This window comes from Lipotes vexillifer, unplaced genomic scaffold (genome assembly GCF_000442215.2).
Source record: "Lipotes vexillifer unplaced genomic scaffold, Lipotes_vexillifer_v1.1 scaffold534, whole genome shotgun sequence".
In the NCBI taxonomy this organism is placed as follows: domain Eukaryota; kingdom Metazoa; phylum Chordata; class Mammalia; order Artiodactyla; family Lipotidae; genus Lipotes; species Lipotes vexillifer.
The window spans coordinates 2,053,590-2,065,351 of record NW_006787833.1 but is presented as its reverse complement, the minus strand read 5'-3'; the positions used below and the strand labels follow the sequence as shown (position 1 = coordinate 2,065,351).

Genomic DNA, 11,762 nt, shown 5'->3' with positions numbered 1-11,762 from the left:
GGGGGGGGTCATGGAGACAGTTTTGCACATGTTGGGGCTGGGGTCGATCAGACATCCAGATGGACGTATACAGTCTAGAGTGTAGTCAGGAGGGGCTAAGATGGCAGAAGGCGCACCTAGGCATGACTGGAGTCACACAAGGGTCACACAAGAAATTTCTCTAAAAGAGCAAAATCGATGGGAGAGAAGACGAGGGGGCTGAGGATGGAATCCTGAGGCACAGGAGCCTTTAGGGATGGGCAGAAGAGAAGTCGGTGAAAAATTCCAAGAAGGGGCAGGCCAGAAGGCAGGAAGAGAACCAGAAGAGAATGTTGTGGGGATGGCAAGAGACGAGATGATTTCAGGAAGTGGTCAAGAGTATCATATGCTGAGGAAGGTCAGAAAGATGAGGTTTCTGTACGCTGAGTAGTGAAAGGGAGGAAAAGAAAGCTTGGAGAGGAGGAGATGGGATGAAAAGTACAAAAGCAGCGGGGACCCAAGATGAGAAAGGCAAGGATATTCTTAGGCGGAGGAGAAATTATAGTTCCATGTTAACAGATACAGATTTTTCCTATGCAAATTGGAAATTATGATCCCAACACAGGATGCTGGCATTTTGCACTTTCAAATTCCTAATCAGAAATGGGATTCAGTAAGTTGTTTTTAACTGAACAAAAACAGTAGGAGGTCGTATTTAGCTTTTGATTTTAAAATAAACTTTGCATAATCACTCTCTATCCAGAACTGTTTTGACTTGAGGACATGGGGAGGTGGATGCTTTGCAATTTTTGAACCAATAAGAGAGAAAGGGAATAAAACATGAGTTAGCAAAATCAGATATGGAAATAAAGGATCGCCTTGCTCTCATATGTAAATAATACATTTCTGCAATATTCAGAGGTTAAAAATCGTATTAAAAAACTTTAATGAGACAGAGAAGGAGGGAAAAAATCTGACCTTACAACAGAAATGAATAAAATATTCAAAGGAATTTTAGTTATTGAACTTCATTGCCTCAGCGTATGCATGGGAAATACACCAAAGTGGAAAATGGAAAATATATTCAAATCTTGATTTTCCAAATTGTTGGTTCCCATAGGTTTGGACATTGGTTCGCCAGAGGGCTTTCTCATTGGCACTGAATATGAGAATTCTATAGCTGTCAGTCATTGTTTTCTATTTTTAAAAAAATCAAGAAAAAGAGGGAGAGGACTCAAATCAATAAAATTAGAAATGAAAAAGGAGAAGTTACAACAGACACCGCAGAAATACAAAGCATCCTAAGAGACTACTACAAGCAACTCTATGCCAATACAATGGACAACCTGGAAGAAATGGACAAATACTTAGAAAGGTATAACCTTCCGAGACTGAACCAGGAAGAAACAGAAAATATGAACAGACCAATCACAAGTAATGAAATTGAAACTGTGATTAAAAATCTTCCAACAAACAAAAGTCCAGGACCAGATGGCTTCACGGGTGAATTCTATCAAACAATTTAGAGAAGAGCTAACACCCATCCTTCTCAAACTCTTCCAAAAACTTGCAGAGGAAGGAACACTCCCAAACTCATTCTATGAGGCCACCATCACCCTGATACCAAAACCAGACAAAGATACTACAAAAAAAAGAAAATTACAGACCAATATCACTGATGAACATAGATGCAAAAATCCTCAACAAAATACTAGCAAACAGAATCCAACAACACATTAAAAGGATCATACACCACGATCAAGTGGGATTTATCCCAGGGATGCAAGGATTCTTCAATATACGCAAATCAATCAATGTGATACACCATATTAACAAATTGAAGAATAAAAACTGTATGATCATCCCAATAGATGCAAAAAAAGCTTCTGACAAAATTCAACACCCATTTCTAATAAAAACTCCAGAAAGTGGGCATAGAGGGACCCCACCTCAACATAATAAAGGCCATATATGACAAACCCACAGCAAACATCACTCTCAATGGTGAAAAACCAAAAGCATTTCCTCTAAGATCAGGAACAAGACAAGGATGTCCACTCTCACTGCTATCATTCAACATAGTTTTGGAAGTCCTAGCCACGGCGATCAGGGAAGAAAAAGAAATAAAAGGAATACAAATTGGAAAAGAAGAAGTAAAACTGTCACTGTTTGCAGATGAAATGATACTATACATAGAGAATCCCACCAGAAACCTACTAGAGCTAATCAATGAATTTGGTAAAGCTGCAGGATACAAAATTAATGCACAGAAATCTCTTGCGTTCCTATACACTAATGATGAAAAATCTGAAAGAGAAATTAAGGAAACACTCCCATTTACCAATGCAACAAAAAGAATAAAATACCTAGGAATAAACCTACCTAAGGGAGACAAAAGACCTGTATGTAGAAAACTATAAGACACTGATGAAAGAAATTAAAGATGATACAAACAGATGGAGAGATATACCATGTTCTTGGATTGGAAGAATCAACATTGTGAAAATGACTGTACTACTCAAAGCAATCTACAGATTCAGTGCAATCCCTATCAAACCACCAATGGCATTTTTCACAGAACTAGAACAAAAAAATCTTAAAATTTGTATGGAGACAAAAAAGACCCTGAATAGCCAAAGCATTCTTGAGGGAAAAAAAAAAAGGAGCTGGAGGAATCAGACTCCCTGACTTCAGACTATACTACAAAGCTACAGTAATCAAGACAATATGGTACTGGCAGAAAAACAGAAATATAGATCAATGGAACAGGCTAGAAAGCCCAGAGATAAACCCATGCACCTATGGTCAACTAATATATGAAAAAGGAGGCAAGGATATACAATGGAGAAAAGACAGTCTCTTCAATAAGTGGTGCTGGGAAAACTGGACAGCTACATGTAAAAGAATGAAATCAGAACACTCCCTAACACCATACACAAAAATAAACTCAAAATGGATTAGAGACCCAAATGTAAGACCAGACACTATAAAACTCTGAGGAAAACATAGGAAGAACACTCTTTGACATAAATCACAGCAAGATCTTTTTTGATCCACCTCCTAGAGTAATGGAAATAAAAACAGAAATAAATGAATGGGACCTGATGAAACTTAATAGCTTTTGCAAAGCAGAGGAAACTACAAACAAGACAAAAAGACAACTCTCAGAACGGGAGAAAATATTTTCAAACGAATCAACGGACAAAGGATTAATCTCCAAAATATATAAACAGCTCATGCAGCTCAATATCAAAAACACAAACAACCTAATCCAAAAATGGGCAGAGGACCTATATAGACATTTCTCCAAAGAAGACATACAGATGGCCAAGAAGCACATGAAAAGCTGCTCAACATCACTAATTATTAGAGAAATGCAAATCAAAACTACAGTGAGGTATCACCTCACACCGGTTAGAATGGGCATCATCAGAAAATCTACAAACAACAGATGCTGGAGAGGGTGTGGAGAAAAGGGAACCCTCTTGCACTGTTGGTAGGAATGTAAATTGATACAGCCACTATGGAGAACAGTATGGAGGTTCCTTAAAAAACTAAAAATAGAATTACCACCTGACCCAGCAATCTCACTCCTGGGCATATACCCAGAGAAAACCATAATTCAAAAAGATACATGCACCCCAATGTTCATTGCAGCACTATTCACAATAGCCAGGTCATGGAAGCAACCTAAATGCCCATCAACAGACGAATGGATAAAGAAGATGTGGTACGTAGATACAATGGAATATTACTCAGCCATAAAAAGGAACGAAATTGGGTCATTTGTAGAGACATGGATGAATCTAGAGACTGTCATACAGAGTGAGGTAAGTCAGAAAGAGAAAAACAAATATCATATATTAACGCATACATGTGGAACCTAGAAAAATGGTACCGATAACCGGTTTGCAGGGTAGAAATTGAGACACAGACATAGAGAACAAACGTATGGACACCAAGGGGGGAAAGCGGTGGGGGGAGGTGGTGGTGGTGTGATGAACTGGGCGATTGGGATTGACATTTATACACTAATATGTATAAAATAGATAACTAATGAGAACCTGCTGTATAAAAAAAATAAAATTCAAAAAAAAAGAATTGAGGTATAATTGACATAGAACACGATTAGTTTCAGATATACAATGAAATGATTCAATATTTGTACATATTGTGAAATGAGCACCACAATAAGTCTACTTAACACTCATCACCACGCATAGTTACGTAATTTTTTTTTCTTGTGATGAGCACTTTTAAGCTCTACTCTCTCAGCAACTTTCAAATATGCAGTACGGTATTATTAATTGTAGTCACCATGCTGTACCTTACAACCTCATAACTTAAGTCATTGTTTTCTGTTCTGTCATTCTTCCTGGAAACTTTTAAAAAATAATAATATTAGTTTTATTAATTTATCCTAAACTGCATAGCATATAGATTCCCTACTCTTATGTTTTGAAAAATATTACAGTGCCATAAAAATTTACAGGAACTTGGGTCATATCTGCCAACTGCCATAGCTTTTTGCCATGTAATTGCAGGTACTTCTATCAATATTATAATAAATGTTCCTCTCTTGATTTAAGTTTAACTGACTATGTTAGACTTGCTCCTTGCACTTTGTGGCCATTTCCGTGTTTGAACCTGTTTGTATGGTCAAGATGAAATAAATACATGTCAGAGCATGTTCAAGACATACATTTTCACTAATTAAATTTTTATTGTCTTTTCAGTGGGATCTGGGGAAGAAAACTAGGCAAATACATGTGTTCAGTCTGTCGTGCTGACTTGAAAAATTCTGTTTTATACTCTGCTGTTTTTCTGTATATTTGGTTACTTTTTGCCCTACCCATCCCTATGTGTCTCTACTTGTGAAGTGCTGGGAGATTATGTTGGTTTTATTATCGTTTGTTACAGTGATCAAAGATTCTTGAGACAGTACACTCATTATATGTCAGGTCTGGCATAAAGTTTTTAAAAAGACATACATTGAAAAAAACCACAACATTTTAACCTTTTTTACACATACAACCAATGGCATTAACATTCACATTGGAATGAGTGGGAAAACTGAATCTAAAATGCTGAGTTATGGGACTTCCCTCTCAGTCCACTGGTTAAGACTCCATACTTCCACTGCAGGGGGCAGGGGGTTGATCCTTGGTCCAGGAACTAAGATAAAATAGTGCATGACACGCAGTGTGGCCAAAAAAAAAAAAAAAAAAAAAGCTGAGTCATGAATGCCGTCCACAGTTTCACGAAGGGCTGACTAAGCTCAGGCTAGATCCACGACAGACCCCACTGCTTTGGGCCCAGGAAATCTGCAAATACCATTCTCGATTCTTCCACTGGAGCAGAGAATTGTGAGATTCAGAAATGGAATGTTCAGGAATGGACACCCCAAGGACCCACTGCATGGGCAGTGTTCCAGGCTCACTTCAAACTCTCACCAGTTCAGTGTCTGGGGACCAGCTGACGACTGAATCTTTGTCTTCTTGAAATGCATGAAAGGTCATCTTTTATGTTTTCATTGTTACTTCTCTCATGTGGCCCCCAGGGCAGGTTCAGAAGAGTGAAAAGTTTATATTACAAAAAAAAAAAAAGTAGTTGCTTTCACAGCTACAATACGTACTGCCAAAATTTTGGGCATATATGAGCCTGGGAGGGGACTGAAAAGCAGTACTTGAAGTTAAAACCATGTGCATTTGGGAATTCTGTCCAATCCAAAATCTGCGCACTGAGACAACTCACCAGGATCTTTGCGGGGCTCTGTCTGTGAGGCTCCAGCGCAGGCACATCTCTCTTCCTGACCAGATGAGGGATGGTGGAGTTTCGCAAAAAGGCGCTCAGCTCGGGGGTGTCTTCGGGGGAGGCAGCGGGCTGCAAAGAGCGAGCCAGAAACAGCACATCAGGTACATGAGCACTTGGCACCTTTTCATTTGCCTTGAGTGCTAGGCAATTTTTTTTTTTTTCTTGACTGTGATTCACCTGAGAATTCAGACCAGCAGCATACACATCAGCAAGATGGACCACACTGGGGGCCAACAAGCCTTTCCATTCTCCAATTATAGGAATTCCTGAAGCCCGGGGAAGGCACTCCTGGAAAGTTTATCTTTGTAAGCATAAGATTTTAAGCAGAAGTGATTTCCCCGTAAGGGCGGAGAAGGTGGAAGTGACTTTCTAAGTGTGAGCTGTCATTTTCCCATTACTTTGTTCTCATTGTCTATCAGGGAACCGAGGAACATTCTGTGTGGTGAGATGCATCCTGAGGTGGCAGAAAAGTGAGGTGCTGATGGTGGGGAAACAGCCAGATGTGGTCAAGGACTTGGGCGTGTCTGAGCCCCAAACCCTGTAGCTGTTAAGTAGTGCTCCCTCAGGAGAGAACTGTGTTGCAATGAAAATGACTCTTCCCTAGCACACCACGTGAGCAGTGTGCCATGATGGAGCTTGTTTTCAGCCCTGAGTTTGTTTTGCAAGTGTTCCAGAACTTACGATGTTATCTCAGGCTCCGTGCTGGCCATATCTGATCACCGAATAAATATTTTGAGAATTCCAATAAATCACACATAGTATCCCATTAAAATTCTTTATTTTAGACCGACTGAATATAAAACCTAATGTTTTGCTCCCCACTACCCGTCCCTGACAGCACATCTTCTTTTACCCAGTCTTTTTTTTGTAGTCACAGGAAGAATCCTAGTATGCTCGTCTCCGTGGAATGAAAAAAGATATTCCTACACTGCAGCTGAAATGATAGGGCTCATTATGTCCTAAGAACCTAGAAAAATCTACTGGATAAACAGAAAGATAGAGTCCAGGCTTCTTGGTATGACACAGCCCCCTATATGCTGACCTCTGCCTGCTGCACCAGCCTCCCCCTTCATCAAGAGGCCCGGACATCCTGCTTCCCAGCAAGCAGAACGACGCTCCGCTCCTGCCCTGCACCAGGCTGATTCCCTGAGGCCTGTCTGATGTTCCAGATGATGGCTCTGCTCTCCATCAGCACCTATCAAGCTGCACAGTCACTCTGCCAACTGGTCTGAGTTGCCCCATGAGAAAATGTCAAATGAGAAGCATAGAGTCATATATAACATCCCAACAAATATCAGAAAAAAAAAAAAAAGAGGAAGGAGACCCAGCCGGGAAAAGTCACAGGGGGGAAATCAGATGTAGGAGGACAACCCAGGAAAGTGTGATTCTACAGCAGCCTCAGGAAAAGAAAGTTGCAAAAATAGTGACTAATGGGCTAGATTCTTTGCTATTCCTCCCATGGACAGATTAGGGGCTAATCCCCCCCTTAAGCCTGGACTGGCTTCAGGGACTTGCTTGACCAAAAGAATGTAGCAGAAAAGAAAAATAAATGAAAAATAAGTGACTAAGAATGTTAAATCCTGCTGAGGAATAAAGAAAGGTTAGGACTAAAAGGATTCACTGAATTTGTCACTTGAGAAATTATGGACATACGATCCAGCAGCTCCACTTCTGGATAGTTACCCCAAGAAAACAAAAACACTAACTGGAAAAGCTATCTGCATTCATGTTCAGTGCAACACTGTTTCCAATAGCCAAGCCTGGAAGCAACCTAAGTGTCCACCAATGGATGAATGGACAAAGAAATTGTGCTAAACATATACAACGATATACAATGCAGAATTATTCAGCCATAAAAAAGGAAGGAAATCCTGCCATTTGTGACAACACGGATGGACCTTGAGGGCAATATGCTCAGTGAAATAAGACACAGAAAGACCTTATGATCTTACTTACAAGTGAAATTTAAAAAAACAAAAACAAAAACCAAAAAAATCACGAAACAAGCTTATCAGAGAATAGATTGGTGGTTGTGAGAGGTGAGGGTCAGTGGTGGGTGAAATGGGTGAAGGGGATCAAAAAGTACAAATCTCAGTTATAAAGTAAATAAGTCCTGGGGATGTAATGTATAGCATGGTGGCTATAAGTAACAATACTGTAGTGTATATCTGAAAACTGCTAAGAGAGTACATCTTAAAAGTTCTCATCCCAAGGGAAAAAAATTTGTAAATATATAAAGTGATGGATGTTAACCAGACATCATGATCATTTTGCAATAGATACAGATATCGAATCATTATGTTGTACATCTGAATACAATAAAATGTTATATGTCAATTATATCTCAATTTAAAAAAAACAAAAAAAGAAGTTATGGATGCCCTTTCCTGAGCAGGGGATTGGTATAGGTGGAAACTGAACCACAGAAGCTAAAGAATGAACGGGTTTAGAGAAATGGATAATTATTTGAAGAAGCATGAAATTAAATCTCAATCTTATTCTCATGTTAACTAATTCCTAACGGCTAAGAGATGAGGTGCAGCTTCATCCTCCAAATAAGAAAGCACTGAAACAAAGCAAAATAAAACATGAATATGCTTAGCAGCTATTTATAACGGAGACAAAAGATAGTAACATAAAACTTTAAGGGCATAAAGAGGATGCTGGTTTAAAAGTTATGACATTTGTACAAAAGACTACTGGACAGTTTTTTAAAAATGATGTAGAGCTATGTAGTAATTTAGAAAGATATAAGATCTTAGTAAGAGGAAAAGGCAGGTTACAAAATTGCACACATAATACGATTTTTAAAAATGGCTGTTTATTTACACTGTGCGTCAGAAATAGGACTATTTCGCCATCTAATTGTGAGGCAGTGGTGGAGTTTTAATGATATTAAGGAAGTTTTGCTAATTACTTTTTAGGTATGATAATGGAATTGTGGATTTCTAAAGAGTGTCCTTAATTATTGGCAATATACAATGAAATGTTTATGGGTGAAGTGAAAAAATAATGCATAAATAAATAGAAAATATAACAGTAAATGGGTGGTGACATTACTAGAAATTAAATATTTTCTTCTTCATGTTTTTACATCTTGCCTGATATGTTCCTATGATGGACGTTTAGTACCTCTTAAGATGAAAACCAAAAAAATTATAATAAGAGTAAAAGAGAAATAAGGAAGTAGGGGTAGCAAGCTTGGCTAACAGTGGAAGGGAAAAGAAATCCGTTCTTGCAAGAGGATACAGAGGCAGGTTATTTGCTTATTGTTTGTTTTGAACATGGTGGAAATAAGTAACTTTATAGGCCCCAAGGAAGGAGCTAGTAGAGAGGAAGTTGCAGATACAGGAAACAGGGGGAATAGTCGATGCAGCAAAGTTAAATTTGGAACTGGGAGAACTTTCCTCTGAAAGTGCTGGAGAGGAGCTAAGGATGAGGGAGCGACGATTGGAAGGTGTATGTGTGGGCGGGAGGCGGGCGGCGAGGAGGGATTTGGGATGGGAAATGGGTCATTTGAAGACTGCCTCGCTTTAAGGTCACCTGCTAATAGTAGTGATGTTCGAGAGACTGGATAGGAGGTGCGGGGAGAGGAGTGAAGGTCTGGAGAAGCCGGTTGAGGAGAGCCGGAGGGAGAGACCATCAGATGGCAGAGGGGAGTCTGCAGATGCTGCGGCCCAGTGAGCACAAGCCGCCCTCGGTCTGCAACAAGCCCGCAGGCTAAGAGGTAGAGAAGCCAAAATCTGGGAGGGTACAGGGACTTGGAAAGGATAGAGGACAAGGGAGGCGAAGTAAGGGAGCTTGTACAGGAATGTTTTAATCAGCTCATCGTGGATTCCAGGCTTGGCAGGAAAGAAAGCATGGCCAAAGGCAGCCTTGGGAGTCGGGTGGGTGATCTGACTCAGAGAAAGTTTTCATATCAAGGAAGGAAAGGGCTAGTGGAGAAAGGAAGTGAGAAAAATAGAAAAGCAGGAGATTGAGTTAGAGTCTTGGATGCTGAACTGAATATTTCAGAGGTCAGGTAGCTAGAGGTGATGTTCAGAGCACTGGAGTGATGAGGTGCCTGGGAGTGGGGTGAGGGTCAGCCCCATGGCCTTTGCAGTATCCCAGGACAATGGCAGGTGAGCCATGAGTTAGCTCAGGGTTACTCAGTGGTGGAAAATCTGATAGAGAAACCTTTACAACGTAAGATTAAAACTTGAGCTTAGACAGAAAATTCAGAATTGTGGAAATCTTTAAGATTCCCTTATATGTTTTCCATCATACACTCTGTGTGTGTGTGTGTGTGTGTGTGTGTGTGTAATTTTTGCTTTGAGATTTGTTATGTCCAATTTCTTCTTTCTTTAATAGGTCACTGGGAGACATGTTAACTTTGTAAGTAACCAAACTATAGAGCAGAGATGCTGGAAAGAACTAGGGAATATTTTTTATTCCCAAGGTATAGCCTAGTAGTCCTAGTAGTAGCTGTAGTAAAATAATAGCCCAAAGAGAAGAAAACTTCAACTTCCTGTGTGTTCATATCAGATGCAGCTTGTGTACAGATAAAGTTATGACACAACCTATTGTGGTGGTCCCTGGTGTACCATTTCTCACAAATATTTCTAAATGGTCTCTCGGTAAAACAAAGGACTTTCTCTGAGCTAGAGAATGAACGAATGACACAGCAGGGGTTGGTTGATAAAATGTGTTTCTTTCTTTTAGTGACATTCTTTTACAAACAGAGGAATGCCACGCTTAAACACCATCATCAGAAAGTCTTCCAATGCCTCGCAACACAGTTTTCTCAAATGGCATTCCAGAAATTATTTCAAAGGACAAAACAAAATACAACCCAAAAAACAAGGTAGAAGTTATCCAAGAAATGTAAACAGTTAGTTAAAGGCTATTTTCCAGATGAATTTTCAGAGCCTGTTTCACAATGGATCATGAACCCATAAGTCAAATTTTTCCTTAATCTGAAACCCTTAGGGGTGAGGGAGGCTGGCCCCTTAGCGCCCATGTTAGGCGGACTTTCAGTTCAGGGTAATGTTTGCTAAGTGCTATGCAAGCTGGTGGTAAACACTCATGTATCTTCTTTAGAACAAACATGAAAATTGCTTCTTTCTGCAATAAGGAAACAATTGTTCGCAATATGGCTCTCTCCCCAGTGCTAGTCTGAATCTGACCCCAACAGGAGTTTTCTATTTTCATATATCTTCACAAACTCTTACTCTAGTATAGGTTTAAATTTACAGATTAAAGGGATACTGTGTGGCTGGAATGTGCAATGCAGTTGGAAATGCAGCTTTGGAAAGAAGAGTTGGGTGACATTAGATTAAGGGCTCTGTGAATCCAAACAAACGCAACACACACTATTTTTTCAACTTCTTTGTCATTTGCCTTTGGATTTCAGATATTCCTAGTCCACAAGAGGCGGTGCCCTTCTCTCCTGTGACACTTTGTCTGTAATTAAATCGAGACAGAGACAAGTCCAAGGGGTCGGTCCACCATGTCATTTTCTTTAAGACATGAATGTTCAGGATTTGTTGGGAGAGAAAAAAACCACAGCTGTTTTTTAACCTCCTGAACAGTTCATGCAAAGCATAACTGAAAGAATCAATTCACTCCTTTGGTGATTTTGAAGCTTAGTTGTTGGACATGTGTTTTTACATTCTGAAATATACATGAGAACTTGAAGACCATCTTAAAGAGAAGATAAGGCAAAGAGAAATAGACCTCAGAAAGTATATTGTTTTTGGTGGCTGAAAATTGGTGATGTGATAAGTAACACTACTACAGGTAGTGTTATAAGTAACAGGTAAATGAAATTCCTCTATCAGAGAGAGCAGGAGAGAAAGGAGAGAGAGAGGAGAGAGAGAAGGGAGAGAGGGAGGGGAGAGAGAGGGGGAGGGAAGGGCAGGGGAGAGAGGGAGGGGAGAGAGGGGTGGAGGGAAGGGTGGGGGAGAGAGGGAGGGGAGAGAGGGAGGGGAGAGAGAGGGGGAGGGAAGGGC

The 11,762-nt window shown here is 39.9% G+C and overlaps 1 protein-coding gene across 1 annotated transcript in view; it reads right to left on the bottom strand.

Annotated features, from left to right (window-relative positions):
• The window catches only part of ITGA8 (integrin subunit alpha 8), a 179,593-nt gene that overhangs the window by 27,894 nt on the left and 139,937 nt on the right, over positions 1–11,762 (bottom strand). Inside the window, exon 27 of the mRNA XM_007460903.1 lies at positions 5,713–5,841. Within this exon, the coding sequence (XP_007460965.1) occupies positions 5,713–5,841 (129 nt within the window). The remainder of the gene's footprint in view (positions 1–5,712; positions 5,842–11,762) is intronic.